Source organism: Bicyclus anynana, chromosome 3, assembly GCF_947172395.1.
Source record: "Bicyclus anynana chromosome 3, ilBicAnyn1.1, whole genome shotgun sequence".
NCBI classification, from domain to species: Eukaryota; Metazoa; Arthropoda; class Insecta; order Lepidoptera; family Nymphalidae; genus Bicyclus; species Bicyclus anynana.
Genome location: NC_069085.1, coordinates 10,142,535 through 10,160,826, shown reverse-complemented (window position 1 = coordinate 10,160,826; position 18,292 = coordinate 10,142,535). Strand labels below are relative to the sequence as shown.

Genomic DNA, 18,292 nt, shown 5'->3' with positions numbered 1-18,292 from the left:
TGCATGAGACTCGGATAACATCATTAACAACCCATATTCGGCTCAATGTTGAGCACGAGTCGCCTCTCAGGATGAGAGGGGTTAACCAATAGGCTACTTTTGAAGACACGGGTAAAACCACAGGATACAAATAGTTACATACAAAAGTAACAATTCTTGTTTCATGCCAATTACAAGTGTATGTTCTAATGCACATCATTTTATTCAAACAAACAGACAATAGACATGTTAAATTATTACTAAGATGAACATCTAACGTATTATCGTTTTGTTAAGATGTTTAAAGTATACTCGTATACAACATAAATTTTTCATAATTGCTTCCGAATTGTTTGAGATAGGATCGACAGAGGTTGAAACGGGACCCGGAATATTAGGGACAGGGACATTATTATCACTTTAAAAATACCAAGAATATTTTCAAGAGATTTTTTGTGGCGTGTTTATGAACATTACTTACTGAATTTTGGAGTTTTAACTAAATTTTACATGATTTTTTATGAAATTTCAGAGAAAACCGAAAAATTCGTGAGCAAGATTATCTAATATCTAATGTGTGATGTGGTCGCACTCCTCTGAAGCGCTTAACAGTTTTTTTGATCTTTTTAGTCTTATTTTATTATTTTTGGGAGATAGTAATAAATAAAATGTTGTTATTAGAGCTGTGATAGATCAGTGGGTATGATCTCTGCCTTCGATTCGGAGGGCGTAGGTTCAAATCCGGTGTAGGGCATACACCTCCAACTTCCAGTTATGTGCATTTTCAGAAATTAAAAACCACGTGTCTCATACGGTGAAACATCGTGATGGACTATTGGCCTTAACTGAGAGGAGAGTCGTGCTCAATATGGATTGATAATGGTGAATGTTGAGTATAATAGGATTAGGTAGGTTTGGTAGGTAAAGTCGTATGATATTTTTCACACTAACACCACAACCATTTTTCAATCGCAATTTCAGTTTTATATAGCAGAACAACGTTTGCCGGGTTAGCTAGTTTCTATAGAATAATTTAATCTCGGATGACAATGTATCGCTCGTACATTGTACTGTACTCGATTCTTTTTGTTGCAAATAGAATCAAATATCTGTTCGGCGCAAATGCTCTGGTAGCACATCTCAAAGCCGTTCCGTAGAAAAGAAGAAATGAATTTTTCACAATTACTTCCGAGTTGGTTGAAATAGGACCTCCCAGAGGTTGGGACGTCAAACAAGATTAGAGGCATAGATATTTTGCTCGCTGTTGCTGCTTCGAGTATAACAATAAATAACGTCCACGTGACCAGTTTATTAGTCGCTGCATTATGTAGGTGTGGTCGAGAAAAATAAGATATTAGATTAAAAATGACCGATACTTTTTTGCGGCTGAACCTTTCCGAACGAGCCCTGGAAAAATAAAACGCAAAGCAAAATATATATACGTTTCTTTGTCATAATTTATTTGAATACGAGTTATGGGACGCGAGACGTGTTTGTTTATTGACCGAATCCTTTTTATTCGAATGGCTTTTTCTCAGTGATTTAATGTTTCTAAACTTGCACATCTGTTCCATACGAGTAATATTTTTTTCATGTATGTTTTTATTAAACCTTTAGTTTTTGAAAGATAATCAAGACGCGAGCCCATACATTATCCCCATTACCCGTAGTCATATAAAACGTTGAAAGGTTCCATTAATATGACGGGGCTAATGGAGTGATTTGACATCATCAATTAATCAAAGAAATATTATACTTTATCTTAATAGCGTGCACAGGGGTTTCACCAAACAAGTACTAATCAGGTATACAGCAAACTGGGCTAATGCTTTTGCTAAATAGATTGGTGCTAATTGTTGTAGTTGGATAAATAAAAATCCTTTGTTCAGATTGGAACATGCGAGTACGTCTCAAATATAATTTACTAGCTATTGAACGCGACTTCACCCGCGTGTTATGTTCTTCATTAAGAAGAAAGGTTAGTCAAAGACAGTACGTAAGAGTACTTTGTGCTTTTTCTGTAAAAAAAATTAATAATCATTTCAATAGTTAGGGCGAGAAAACCTTAATTAAACTGGCATTTATATCAAGGTGCACTTACACGAGCAATTAAAATTTCTCCATTCTAGGTAATATTGGTTAATTGTGACGTCACCACTGCATGAAACTATTTTATCTAATACCTGGAAATCAAAGTTGCTTCATGAAGCCGCACCGTATTGGACTAAGTACTTATATGTACCAAATTAGAACAATTACGCAATACGTTGACACCCATATTCATAAACACGGATTGAGACTTAAAGCTCAATTTTGTGTTTAGTGTTCAAGTGTTAATAAAAAAATAATAATAGTTGTTTACTTAAAGGTAAAAAACACCCAGTATAAAATATAGTGTTTTAATATACAAGTTAAGAGTGAAATTCAAAGTTATGTTAAGTGGTCCTAATCACTAAAGTCCATTTTATTTGAAGAAAGTTGATGTTTAAATCCTAATCCATGTTTATAATTAAGGCCGTAGGACATTACTAATTTACTTCGACGGTAGTTGCTAACAATATGCCTCCATGTACACGTGTTACCTATCAATAGTTGCTCCATGAATTTTCCGTGTAAGCGCACTACTACCCCCATGTATGTACGTTGTCTGTGATAATGGAAACTAATTTTATTGTAATCGAACAAAGATATCCCGTTAATTCCCCCGAATCAGTTTTTTTTTGATAAGCCAATGATTTGGGAAAAAAGAATCCATGCAACAAAAATTCGCAGGTACTCCATCATTTAGATAACCTTAAAGTACAATTTCACGATGTCTCCAGAATCTAATAAAATTTTTCATCATATCTCTAAATAATACATACATGTATTATAATATATACGAATAAAACAACTACATAACTAAGTAACGTTTCCATTCTACAAATACCAGCCAGTTTTGTGATCGAATTCGAATGATCTTGGATGTATTGAAAATTCCAAGACAGTCTAAATAGAAAGACATTGTTGTTTTAATAATAATATCTTCATAATACATGATATAAAAATTATACGCTGTATATTATGATAATGAGTACTACGAGTTTAGGAACTAAAATACTCACAGATAATTTTCTTTTAAAACGTAAATCGATTTAAATCTGGTTTAAAGGAATAGGACCTGGAGTAAACTACTAATAAGACAAAGTAGTAGGATTTTAGTGACTTTTTCAATTTAATAGTAAAATGTACCGGTAAAGGTAATAAAAAGTACTTTCGTCAGTTTTATAGTCAGTTCGAACACTGTAAGTTAAGTGTTGTTCTGGAGGAGTCAAAAACGTTCATTTAACAAAGAACTTTTTTATAGCAGCAACAAATGGGAAAGAATGGGAAAGTACTAGTACGTTTACTAATAGAAATTCCTTCGAAATACTGTAAATGGAAAGACGTGCTGGCGACAATATTATCTGATTCGTATCATTTTTCGGTGGGACTTAGGACTCAATGGATTTAGAAGAAACCCGTTTTGACGAAGGTATCTTATTTGGAGCAGAAAATAATAAGTCCGTACGGCTTAAGTTTATTTTGTGTAGGATAAAGAACCTTTTTCCTGCCTACCACTAAATTTTTATTTATTATGCAAACATTGTTTACTTCATAAACCCTTTGTAGTTCCTTTACAAAGTTATTACAAATTGTTTTTTTTTTATAGATAATCTTTTTATGAATAAGGTTTATACTGAAGTGCTTGAAAATATTGTAGTACTTATATTTGTTTGTCTTTACTAATTTTATAAATAGGTAAAGTTTGTGGTGATACAGCGGGCAATCTCTAAACCGATTTTGAAAATTACTTTCCCACTAGCAGATGTCCGTGACTTCGTCCGCGTGAAAATCAGTGTACACTTTCAACCCCTTCGTCCTTTCTATTTATAATTCGCATGTTTTATACATAACTAGCGGATGCGATGACTTCGTCCGCGTGGAATTCACTTTTTCACAAATCCCGCGGGAACCATGTCTTTTCCGGGATGATGTATGTGTCCAGAGTAAAATCTATTTCCATTCCACACTTCAGCCAAATCGTTTCAGTAGTCGCTGCACAAAGGAGGAACAAACATAATACTTACACACACACTCACACGCAAACTTTCGCATTTATATATCACGTATTAAACAAATACTCATAGTATAATATACTTGACTCTTGATAATAAGATAAATTCCGCAAGTAAAGGCGCTAAAACATTTTCACGAAGTACAATATATTTTTAATTACTCATAAACCATGACACATGAACTTGAGCGCAATTTTCGAAGACATGAAATTTCTCGGTTAATATTAAAGGAAACCCAGGAAGGCTGCTTGAAATCACAGTAAATCTTCTCATTTAATAAAACAAGCTTTCAGGAAGGCCTCCTGTCGAGGGGTTGAACGATAGCACTTTAGAATATTATATTAAGACGCAGTAACGCACTATGGTAATTACACGTGATGTCAATTACGTATTTAATTTATATAGGTACTAGCAGACGCCCGCGACTTCATCCGCGTGGAATTTAGTTTTTCACAAATCCCTCGGGAACCATGAATTTTTCCGGGATAAAAAGTAGCCTATGTGTTAATCCAGGCTATAATATATCTCAATACCAAATTTCAGCTAATTCGGTTCAGTAGTCGAGACGTGAAAGAGTAACAAACATTCATAACATCAAAGTCATCCGTTTTCGCAAATCTCGACAAAACATTGATTATTTCGGGATAAAAATAGCCTATGTGTTAATCCAGAGTAAAATCTATTTCCTTTCAAAATTTCAGCCAAACGCTTCAGTAGTAGCGGCGTTAAAGAGTAACAAACATCCAAACATACATCCAAACATCCATACAAACTTTCGCGTTTATAATATTAGTAGGATAAAAAGTTCCTCCTCCTTTTTATCAATATTATAGGAGATAGAGAGAACATACATAAGATATTGTGTTTTCTGTATGAAACCGCAAAAGCATACTAAATAAGTAATTTATATTATTGCGTTTCCGTATAGAACGACCTGTGCCAAACTTAAAGTTACGGTCTCTAGTAAAAGTTTGAGGCCGTGATAGCTCAGTGGATATGACCTCTGTCCTTGATTTGGAGAGTGTAGGTTCAAATCCGGCGCATGCTCCTCTAACTTTCCAGTTATGGTTAGGTAAAAAAAATTAAATATCGCCTGTCTCAGACTATGATGGAAAAACGTCGTGAGAAAACCTGCAAACCTGAGTTTTTTTTAATTCTCTACGAGTGAGTGGAGTGTGGGTGTGTAATCTGCTAATTCCCATTGGGCCATGCTGATTCTAAGTGGAGACTCGTGGTCAACAATGAGCTGAATATGAGTTGTTAATGAATGAAAGCTTGCACGAATCTAAGGGTCTCGCGACTGGGGATATGAAATCTCATATTCCGAGTAAAATATAAAAAAGATTACTTTATAACAGGTGGGTTGAGGGTCTGGGCCCTTAAAACCTGCTTCCTTCCTACCATTGGAATTATGGGCAAAAATTTGTAGAGGTTTTTAAAGATGGTGTTATTTAGTATGACGTCAATTTCCATGAATTTTTAAGATTTTTTTATTACATTTTTTAACCCGTATCCCTGGCTTGTTCTTATGACCCTCAACTAATTATACCAACAAGGCTTAGGAAGTCATACAGAACAGAATAAAGATGTGTCCAGCTGGATTCTTTAGTGATTTTAATAAGAGGAAAATATTTTGTACCACGCTTATGGATAAAATACCGAGATTCGATATGGTTTCAATACATTTTTCTACATCATTTACTTATTCTGCTCTTAAATGGAGAGAAAACCCTATTATTGAAATACAACGCATAAAAATGTGAGTAGGCGTAAGTATCCAGTTTTTTGTTACTAGAATCCAGTGTAATCTATCTATTTCTAGGTATTAATATAAAATGTTTCAAATATAGTTAACCTTCATAAGATCAACTGCTGAGTTTCCCAACTTGAGTTTTCAATCTGCCTTTATTTTCGGTAGTAAAGGGACCAGGCGAAAGTTAGTTTTTAAACTAATATTTTATAAGGGTAAGAGTTGATTGTTTAATTAATTTTCTTTGTTTGTTTCTATGCTAACAGAAACCAATACTGTCAAAATTTTTTTTTTCCAATAGAAAAAAACTACTTTAACTTTTGCAGAAACACTGATTATTATTATATGCGGTTAAATCATGGTTACCTCGAAACTTAATTAAGTATCTGTTGTGAAACTACACACATGAGATTGTGCTATGTGGTTTGTTTAAGTATATTTCGTAAAGTGTCTTTGCATGTCCCGACGTCTGTAGAGGGCTTTAAAGCATACGAAACCTTAACGTATGGAGTGAAAAAGTTGGCAGATGCAGCGACTAGCGAGCCGTGGCAAAGCGAGGGTTCAGAATGCGAATGCAGCGATGAAATGCTGATGAAGCACGTCTTCAAGTGCAGCCCACTTAATGCAGTTTTTGTTTTGTAGCTCCAAGGCGTACGTTGTATTTGTCTCTTTCTCTCGTTATGAAGTAGATTAGTATTCTCTTATTATTACAAGCTTTTATTTGACTTGTGTTGGCAGAATTACATTTTAAAAATATAAATTAGAATGATTCCTTGACTTCAAATTGGAATCAGACACACTCATATATATCGGAGGCAATGGTTACAGTTCGTTTCATGTATGATGGTGCGGATGACAGTTCGTTTCACTCTTGAAAGTTTGCCGCCATTCTCGATTTAAGTACGTACTTCGTCCGCGTGAAACTCGATGTAAACTTTCAACTACCCCTACCCTACCCCTACCCTACTCCTACCCTACCTCTACCCTACCCTACCCTAGCCCTACCCTACCCTACCTTGCCCTAGCCCTACCCTACCCTACCTTGCCCTAGCCTACCCCACCCCTTTCCTACCACTACCCTACAACTATCCTACCCCTACCCCTTTTTCTAATTTTCCGCGTAATTTTTATTTTTTTTTAAATCATTAATTTTTTTGAATATATTCGTTTTTGAATTTTGTATTTGGAACGGCCACGACACCGTCGTGTTTCGTGCGGTCTATCTGCCTCTTATTCTTTAATCTGTGCTTATATGCAAGTTTTTATTTTGTGATATATGTAAGTGTAACCTTTAGTAAGCATGTGCTTATATTAGACTATTAAATGTTATATAGGTAGTCGTATATACTTTAATGTAATACCACAATAATAAATCAACACCACGTAATAAAAAAGTACGTCGCTTGCGTAATAAAACTACGCAAGCTCTAAGAGAAATACTTACTGTTTTATATTATACCTAAGGCAACACAGGAACGATAAAAAAGCGCTAGAGTTGATTACTGTATGTAATTAGTAGCCCAGCTCTTAATAATGCTGTGGAATGGTGATAACATTTTAAAAAACAAAATACCTGTCTGTGTAATTTCGTAGCCGTTTAATTTAATACTTAGGTATAATTTGAAGTTGGTGTGGGTTTCCGGAGGGTGTGTTTTCGAATCCGGTCCATCTCCAACTTTTCAGTTGTGTGCATTTTAAGATATTAAATATCACGTGTCTCAAACGGTAAAGGAAAAACATATTGAGGAAACCTGCATAGCTGAGAATTTTCTTAATTCTCTACATATGTGAAGTGTACCGATCCGCATTTGGCCAGCGTGGTGGATTAAGGCCTAACCCCTCTCATTCTGAGAGGAGACTCGTGTCAACAGTGAGCTGAATATTGACCCATTATGATGATAATAAAGGTAAAAACTAATGGTTTTAAACATTTAGATTCCAAAAACACCATCTGTTCCATATTGGATAGATGCGTTACTTTGCGGAAGTTCATCATGAATATCACCCAGGTCCAAAGACGTGCAAAGACTTTGCAATTGCAGGTTGTAGAGTCAACATTTTCTGAGGATGCTCCGGTTTAGGGGTGATCTAAGGGGGTGAAACGTACGTAGAGAGTATTTTGCCGGACCTGGGTGACGTTGTCGCATGGGTTCGTCGGCTTTTTGCGGATGATAGCAAAATAAATAAATTATTATATAATATAACCATTTGTTCCATTTGATTGAAGAATTATACAGTTTACAATTTAGACATCTTTGTTTGGCTACACAGTTATTGTACACGCTATAAATCAACAAGTTTAATATCACATTGAAAAGATCTGTTGACTTGGCATTTATTATACCTACCGTCTAAGAATGAATAAAACTCCTGTTGAAAAATAACCTTATTTGTTGACGTCTAGTGCGCTCCCAAGAAAAATAAAGTTCTGCTGAATACAGAATATAGGACTCTCTAGGTACCAACGTGTTATTGAATGTAGATGTCGTGTGCCCCTGGCATTATGGGTGGATATGGAAGGATTACTTAGGTCGAAACCATTTCAATAACATAAATGCGACAATATTTCTGTCTTTACATTTTAACGCCTAAATCGGTGAACTGATGAATTTAAGGAATAGTGTACTTTCGTTTTTTATCGCGATAATAAACCTGAAAAAGTGATGAAAGTTTTATCAGGAAAATTGTCAAATTGACCATCGCCAAATAAGTTTTACTAAACATGTTATTAGCTAGCAAACGCTACGTGGTTTTACTCGCGTAGTTCGCGCTTTTAACAGCCTCCGTGGCGCAGTGGTGTGCACGATGGATTTACAAGACGGAGGTCCTGGATTCGAGCCCGGCTGGGTTGATTGAGGTTTTCTTAACTGGTCCAGGTTTAACTGGTGGGAGGCTTCGGCTATGGGTAGTAACCACCTACCACCAAGCGATTTAGCGTTCTGTAACGACGTCGTGTAGAAACCGAAAGGGGTGTGGATTTTCATCCTACTCCTAACAATCTAGTCCGCTTCCATCTTAGATTGTATTATTTACCATCAGGTGAGATTGTAGTCAACTTGTAGAGAATTAAAAAAAAAGTTCCCATTCCTGTGGGAATACGAGGATAAAACATGATATTCACAAACAACGTTTTCAAAATCGTTTCATTAGATCCAAAGATTAACCCCTACAACTTTACAAACTTTACCTCTTTAGTTCAACGAAAGTTGCATTACGTTTAACCATTTTTCTCAGAGTTCCACAGTATCGTAAGTACGTTCTTACTTACAAGTAATGGTTTAGTAAATGGTTACTTTAAAATCGATTGAAACACAAAAGAATTTCTGGGTAGTTGCTGGTACAATGTATAAATAATATTATGCATAGAGGTTGTTTTATGAAATCGACCATAGGGGCCGTTATTTCTGTTATAAACGTGGTCCCGGTGTTGAAGGTTAGGTAGGATTTAGCATGGATCAATGATTTATTATAAGATAGGGACTACAATAGGTTGTTTCGTGCATTATTTACTAAAACATCATGAATCAAAGGAAAGTGGGTATAAGGTATACATTCTACTTAACGTATACCGTATACCTACTGAAAACAATTACTTTACTGTGGAACAGAAAAGGCATTTAAATCAAAATATTTTTTTCTCAGAGAAGATTCTTTTGTATTTTAATTTAGAATTTAGAATGTGTCAGAAGCTCAAGTGGCTCCCTATTCGTCGTCGCCGGGATCTGCATGTACTTTCACTTTTGTACTGTGTGTTGTTTAATCCAAAATCTCCTGTGTATCTGAAGGAGAAATTTACGTTTCAGGGAGTGCAGTCTGAACTGAGACAGTGTCGATTACTAACTCTATGTTTACCCGTGCATAAGACGAAATTTTATAAACATTCTTTCGTTGTGCAAGCCGTTAAGTTATGGAATGCTCTCCCTTTAAATATACGGCAATCAAAGACACTGGACATTTTTAAAAATGCCGTAAAGTCTCATTATCTGGTGCAGTAAAGACGATCTGTATATATTATTTCTTTTCAATATAAGGTATTTATTAGTATAATTTGATATGTATTTTATTCAATATTGTAGGTATTTGTGTAATATTGTTTATGTATTAGGATGTAAATTATTTGTATGTATGTGTATTACTAGTACTATGGTTATTTTTGTTTTACGCCACCTGCTGATGTCTTTAAGTTTTCCTAAACCGAAGGTTGCCTGGAAGAAATCGCTACTTAGCGATAAGGCCGCCTTTTGTATGCTGAACTCTTCCTAATTTGTTTTTTATTTCACTTGTTTTTGACTTTGTGGTGTGCAAATAAAGTATATTTATCTTATACTCACTTAGTAAACTATACCTACGAGTAGGTGTACACTACGATACTGTATACCTACTCGTACTTAGTATACTATGTGTCGTAGTATACTTAGTGATATACGTAGGCACAGATTACGAAGAATGGAATTAGATGAAGGTAAGCCGTCCCAGAGAAAAGAAAATGCATACAGTGTGATACAAACTCCGATTTCTCATATATCTAAATACAGTACAAAGGTAGTCCGGCGGGAATCGGCTTGCATGAACTCTTCGCCGCTAGTAGGTACGTATACAGACACCCTGTATATAACATTAGAATTATTTTTTTAATTGGCTTATTGGTATATACAACGCGCCATGTAAATTTCAGCTACAGATTCACGCACTTAAAATTCTATTTTGAATTATTTTCATTCCTAAACTTTTATTCTAAGAGCTCATCACCAGCTCGGTATTTAATAACTCAAAATATAATAAAATTACAGTGAAATTAAAATAACTATGCTATTAAAAAAACTAAATAAAAATCTAATTAATACACATTTACTTGCACAACTAATGTGAAGTAATTTATTCTCTTTCGTTGATTAGGTTGAGCTTTTGTGTCCCAACCGCTTTAGAAAATTTAAGCGATTGCGATCTTACTGTGCCCTTACTTTCCCGGTATTTATAAGGGCGAGACCCCGGCATTTAATCAGGGTCTGCCTTATTATTCTAACACAGATTTCACAGCCTACTAGTTACACGGAGCGATTGCCATCTGAGTTAAAAGGTATCCATAAAGGGCGAACTTTTAGTAAAGGTTAATAATTTCCAGCTACGGTTAACAAGATTATGATCATATTTAGGCTTAATAGGAGGGACCGATATATTAACTGCTCCCACTGTGCCAGAGGAAAATAGGTATAGTATAATAAGCTAGCTACGCACTTGAATTATTTCTTCTTGTTATGGTACAAACCTACCTATATGGTCGGTGATAGCCCAGTGGGTATTACCTCTGCCTCAATTGCACCTTAAATTTTTCAGTTATGTGCATTTTAAGAAATTAAATATCACGTGTCTCAAACGGTGAAGGAAAAACATCGTGAGGAAACCGGCATACCTGAGAATTTTCTGAATCTGCGTGTGTGAAGTCTGCCAATTCGCATTGGGCCAGCGTGGTGGACTAAGGCCTAACCCCTCTCATTCTGAGAGGAGACTCGAGCTCAGCAGTGAGCCGAATATGGGTTGATAATGATGACCTTCATCATTATCAACCCATATTCGGCTCACAAACAAACAAAAAAACCTAAACAAGAAGAATTACTTTTTTTTTGTTACTTAACTTTTGTGTACTTAAGCATTTTATGTATCCAGTGTGACACTGCACTTGTGCTATTAAGTAATGCATATCATTCATCAAAATCGGTTGAGCTATTGAATATTTACTCGTAATTACGAACGCAAATAGGACGGGCATCTAATGCTTATTGTGAACTTACAGGTATACGTACAAACACGTTAACCTTTTCCTTATTATTGCAAAGCTAGTCGGGTAAAAAATTAAAAACATTAGAAAAGAATATCAAGTTACTACAAATTAAAAATATATGACATGTATTTTTGTATAGAATTTTACATTAACTTTCTAGTTTTAATACCAGTATTACATTCAATATTTTACAAACATTCATACGTTGTGTATTCGTATGATATTTTTATAGTGCAATTCCTGTTATTCTAGGCAAATTATTTCGTATGAAAATACTCGTACTGCAGCGATACATTTACCAATATAAACTTCCGTAACATTGCAAAACAAAAGTATAACTGATAAATATTTTATGTGTGAAAATAGAGTCGCCATTTTTGAGCTTGCTCTCTGCAATGTGGCAGTGAGCACGCGCTAGGTATGTCTATACTGCGGAATCCAATAGAACTAGGTTTGGAAGTGGTTTGCGTGGTCTACCGAGTCACCGCTTCGCTCACCACAAAGATTATCATTAGGACAAATTTACAGCTATGCTAGTGTGCAGCTACGTACAGCTATGTTACCATGAATTATACTATAGTTTACGTACACGTTAACGGTACGTTATAGATAAAAATATATATATTTTTTTATTAGTAGTAGCTCTTTGTTACCGAGCTCGTTTAGGGAATTACCGCACTATGTACATTTCTACCGCCAAACAACATTTACTCTTCATTATTTGATCATAACAAATTTCTGTGTAACGGCCTAAAGCGTACCTAAAGGGACATAGATAGAATAGATAGAGAGAAAATTTTACGTGTTCCTAGTTACTCTATTTGCGATCGTTTTCTACCATTAATATCAGGAAACCCATCCTAATTATCTCAAAAAGAAAAAAAATGCGTATGGGTCTTGAGACGCTCGACAGAAGTGATAACCACCACCACGCTGGCCCAATGTGGATACGCAGACTTCACACACGTAGAGAGTTAAGAAAATTTTTAGGTATGCAGGTTCCCTCACGATGTTTTCCTTCACCGTTTGAGACACGTGACATTTAATTTCTTAAGATGCATATAACTGAAAAGTTGGAGGAGCATGCACCGGACGACAGATCGAAGACATAGCTCATATCCATTGGGCTATCACGTAAATTTTTCTCAATAAGGAATACATAAGTCTCACATGCCATGATAATAGTACGCCTGAATAATGATGATCCGCGGCTGATGTTTGTGTTAGCGTATTTGTGTTAAGGCAAATGGGCGGCGATTACTTCGGTCTTTGTGGTCTTGTTACGAGCGTATTACTGTGGGAGTTCATTGAGGGTAAGGTTCCTAAACGAAGATTGACGTTGCAGGTTATATTATCTACGGTTTATTGTAGGCCTACCTAGAAAGGAGAAAGAATGATCTTTATTTTTTAATAATGCTACATATCACATTACTTGCTGACGCCGCGCGGTTTCACCCGCGTAGTTCCGGTTCCCATAGAAATAAGGGCATAATATAGCTTATAGCCTTCCTCGATAAATAGGCTATCTAACACTGATAGAATTTTTCAAATCGGACCAGTAGTTCCTGTGATTAGCGCGTTCAAGTAAACAAACAAACACACTACTCAGCTTTATAATATTAGTAGAGATTAAATACTAAATTATATTCTAACTTAACTGTCCACTTAAACAGTGGAGCAATAAAAGAATGCCCTGCGATATGTGGCATAACCCAGAAAAAGGCCCTCAACTCAGAATTTTACCATAAAATACGTTACGTTTGTGGTATTATATTGGGTAATCTCTGGATCTACTGAACCGATTTTGAAAATACTTTTACAAATAGAACGCAACGTTATTTGTGAGGGTCATAGGCTATATTTTATACGCGTATTATACCCTACCCTACGCGTATTATGTATTTACCCTGGAACGGGAACTACGCTAGTGAAACAGAATAATTCACCCGTTAAATTATAACCACTAGTAGTGTCTGTTCTTCTGATTTGAGTTTTCAGTTTGAGATTGAAACTACAGCTCAACTTAGTTATATTATTAATATATTACGTATCTAAAACTAGCTGAGCTCAATGATAATTTTATACTATAGATACAAAACGTCCTACAAAATCCTAATTCTCTATAAAATCACCGCAAAAAGTGATCCAAATAATAGGCTACAACTAAGCGCACATATTCAAAATTTTGTCTTTAATTCCATAATATATTTATGTATTTATATATTTATACTCGAACTTTTTACACTTTCTGTTCTCACAACTCGACATTGTATACAATATTTAGGTATTATTTTTAAATAACTTTTGTTGCTTACAATGCGACTAAATTAAATTAAGACAATTAGCCACTTTTGACCGCCTCAGTTTCGACGCGCTAGTGACATATCTATAGTCTATATCTATACTAATATTATAAAGAGGTAAAGTTTGTAAGTTTGTAAGTTTGTCACATTTTTTAAATGGGGTAATCTTCGGAACTAAAGGTCCGATTTTAAAAATTCTTTCACCAGTAGAATGCTACATTATCGGGGAGTCTTATAGGCTATATTTTATATTGGTATCATATATTTTAGCCGAGTTATCACAGTTTTTGTCATACAGGTCAGACTGAAAATCCCCTTAAACAGACTTATTCGCATGCGCTGCCTTAATTATTGTGTAAAATTGAAATTAATGTATGGAGACTTTATGTATTTTTTAAAGTTCTACAAAAAAGTCCGCGACACCATATATCTATCTTCTATATATTAGCAGATATAGTACCTTTTGTGTTTTAAAAATTATTAATTTTATATACTTAGGTTTACGTCATTATTTATACAACTAAACTTTAATCCTTATTAAAATAAATTATTTAATAATCACAAGGATATTATGGAGATAAGATTTGCCCTTTACAGTATGTTAATTACTTAAATAGTTTCGGAGATAATACAAAATTTCTAAAAGACGCAGAAATTCCGCTATATGACGTCGGGCGCTTTCATTTACGTAGTTCCCGTTCCCGTGTGAATATGGGGATCAAACATAGCCTATGACACTCGCAAATAACGTAGCTTTCTATTGGTAAAAGAATTTTCTAAATCGGTCCAGTACATCCAGAGATTACTTCCTACAACCACACGAACTTTACCTCTTTATATTATTAGCATAGAAGTCTCTATTTCTCTTGGTCATACCACCACTCTCGAAGGACTGGACCGATTTTGCTAAGGGTAGGAGATAGAGAAGTTACAGGGTACGGTAGGGTACGGGTAGGGAAGCGTAGGGGTAGTGTAGGGGTAGGGTAGGTTTAGGGCCGGGTTTAGGGTAGTGGTAGGGTAGGGGTAGAGGTAGGGTAGAGGTACGGGTAGGATAGGGAAGTGGTAGGGTAGGGGTAGGATAGGCGTGAGATAGGGGTACGGGTGGGATAGGGGTAGGAAAGGGATAGGGTACGGGAAGGGTAGGGGTAGGATGGGGGTAGGATGTAGGTAAGGCAGGGCTAGGGTAGGGGTAGGTTTGGGGTAGGGTAGGGATAGGGTGGAGGTAGGGGTAGGGTAGATGTAGGGGTCGGGTAGGGTAGGGTTGGGGTAGTGGTAGGGTAGGGGTAGGGTAGGGTAGGGGAAGGAGTAAAGTTGACATCGAAATTTACGCGGACGAAGTCGCAGGCGTCCGCTAGTATTTAATATTTAGGTATAGATACATTTTGATGTTATGAAAACTATCTAAAGGTTAAGTAAAACAAAAAATCTTTGCTTGTATTTCAAGGTGTTATAATTCTGTACGTGTCAAATTTTTGACATACAAGTAAGATCTTCCACCTGGTCCTTTGAAGCCAATATGAGATGCTATATCCAAACACTCCCGCTCTGTGGACGGCACCTCGTCAGCTCGTACTAAGACAAAGGCCGTGTGGTCCTCGCAGCACATCATACCCATATATCGATCCACTAATTTAAATCGTAAATCAGCGAGTTTTAACAGCGGCGGCGGATGTGGGCGGCCTGAAATAAAAACCAACGACTGGTACAGTAATGGAACAATAACAAAGCAGTGGTCATTAGGGGCACACACCGCACAGATTAAAAAAAAGTATTGCATCCGTAAAAGTTTCTCTTTATAGAATATCAGCGAAGCCGACATTCTATAAAGAGAAACGGTAGCCGGAACTTTGACTTTCGTCCTCGTTTTGGATACTCGTATATCAAACATAGTCGTTTCATACAAAATGTAGGTGAAAATGAGTTTTCTTAGAATATTACAATTTTTCCTGAATTCTAATAGTTATTTTTCTTTTCGGGACAAGACGAATTCAACAAAATAGACGTCGTTTTACATTTATGTGTCTATAGATGAGACATATAAATGTAGAACCAGGTTTTGGCTGGCGGGAGGCTTCAGCCGTGGCAAGTTACCACCCTACCGACAAAAACGTACCGCCAAGCGATTTAGCGTTCCGGTACGATGACGTGTAGAAACCGATAGGAGTGAAGATTTCATCCTACTCCTAACAAGTTAGCGCGCTTCCATCTTATATTGCATCTTCACTTACCATCAGGTAAGATTGTAGTCAAGGGTTAACTTGTAAAGAATAAAAAAAAAAGACTAAGGAGACCGACCATTTTTCATTCATTACTGGGCTCAAATTTGATGAATGAACCGTTACAATCTCCAAATAAATGTCATTTATTAGATTGACAGTTACATAATCAAGATATGGCCAAGTATAAAATGCACGATTTAAAAACAACAAACATTTAAAAAATGTATGGTGGTTATGATTTATTATAAAATAAAGGATTTTTCGTCATTGTGTTTTTTTCTGTAACGTTCTGGACCCAAAATGGACACTCTTTTGTCCAATAAACCCTGCATCCCTACGTAATGAATATTAGTATGTGTTCATAACAAAGACATTACCCTCCTTCTGACGCAGTCGGGTAAAAAGTTATTTAATTGACGATTTTAAGCAGTAGCAGTAGGCGTGTCATTAAAACTATATATATCCCTAAAAAGGCATTGCATGTGATTTTAAATAAATTTAACCTTTGACATTACAGACGTATGCATCTTATCAATTTTGCCTTAAAGTAGCAGGGGTGGAGTACGTTCTATTTTTAGTTTTAATTTACCACATAACATCAGGTAGGCTAAATGTTTATTTCATCATCAAGATGTATAAAAATACTGATGACTAATGAGTTTCCCTATTACACTAAATGTTAGTAAAACATGATGAGAAAAAATACCGTTTAAAAAGCGGCCTGTTTATTATCATTATGAGTCAAGTCGTGAAAGTTAGGGCCGGAAATGGCGCGAGAGAGTACATACTGAGAGTATTACCGCCACACCTTTATTACACATTTCAATCTTGACGAGAACTGAAAAAAAATGCTCAACACAAAAACACATTATGTAACATTTTGTGTACATTTAAATGTTTACAAATTTTCTACGTCAATGACGCCACAGGTTTTGACACGGTTTTGCAGTGTTGTTTTATTTTCCTTGTGGTAAAATACTACTGGGACATATTTGTACATTTTTTTTAATATTCATGACAAGTTGACTCTTGATTGCGATCACGTGTGAACGTAATTGGCGATGTATTTTAAAATGCTAACCGGGGATGAATAGATTATTTAACACTAAGTGGGTTCTACGCTATCGCGTCAGAAAATGAAATACATTGGAAAAAAGCGGAAACCGGGCGTAAAGAAGAAACTGGTTAAAGTATAAAATAGAGAGGCATGTTGCTGGTACACTTATATTATGTTTACGAGAATAATATGACTGTAGCAAAATAGATATTCCACATCTTATGTGTTGCAAAAATTATAAACAAAATAGCGGACGCCTGCGACTTTGTCTGCCTTTTGACCTTTTATCTGGCCCTCTCGCAAAATCCGTTCTTAGCGGAATTCTTATAACTATGAACTACCTCTCTGACAAATTTCATCTGTGTACGTCCCGCGTTTTTAGAGATATCGTTATAAGAGACCTTTTGCTTTTATATATTATGTATAAAGATCAAGATATCTGTAGATCTAAGTTAGTAAATCTTAATTTGACCGCCAAGTAAATCTAGCACCCCTATAATCATATTGCTCCGCTATGTATACAAATAAGTTGGTAACGCAGGAGAACTTACAAAGGTTCAGTTTTAATCAAACATCCCCTCAAAATTACTCACGCCCTCTCGGTGTTCAGGGTCTAACGAGAAGTGTCCGCGGGCGATTGTCGATATCCATACAGCATTATCATAAACATCAGGTTCTTTTAGAAAAAAATACGAATTCGTGACAAGTCGCCCGTCACAAGTTGCAGTAGTAATACTGTATACTTATTGGGATAGTTCCAATCACTATACTAATATGTAAATCACATTTTATAAAATCTAAATATATATAAATATGAAGAACTAATAGTCAATATTTGATGTTTGCCCAAATAAAATGACAATATAATTAAGTAAACTTAATCAAGCTTGCTCTATCATTTTTTGCGCAAAGGATCAGCCTAGCTGTCCAGCGCGGAAATGCAGCCAGTATTCTTGCCACCATTCCACGTGGGCATGATTTGTATAGTTATTAGGATAAGTTAGCTTAAGTTCCCTATTGTATTCTTTCTCAAAAAAAAAATTAAATTTTTGATGAGATTTAGGTCATTCTGTGGACGTCTAGCGGCTGATATGATGACGATGATCAC

General features: G+C 35.7%; 1 protein-coding gene across 1 annotated transcript in view; it reads right to left on the bottom strand.

The window, feature by feature from the left end:
• Positions 1-15,223: 15,223 nt before the first annotated feature.
• Positions 15,224-18,292, bottom strand: part of LOC112049737 (uncharacterized) — a 4,642-nt gene continuing 1,573 nt past the window's right edge. Inside the window, exon 2 of the mRNA XM_052891170.1 lies at positions 15,224-15,865. Within this exon, the coding sequence (XP_052747130.1) occupies positions 15,356-15,865 (510 nt within the window). The 3' untranslated portion in view covers positions 15,224-15,355. The remainder of the gene's footprint in view (positions 15,866-18,292) is intronic.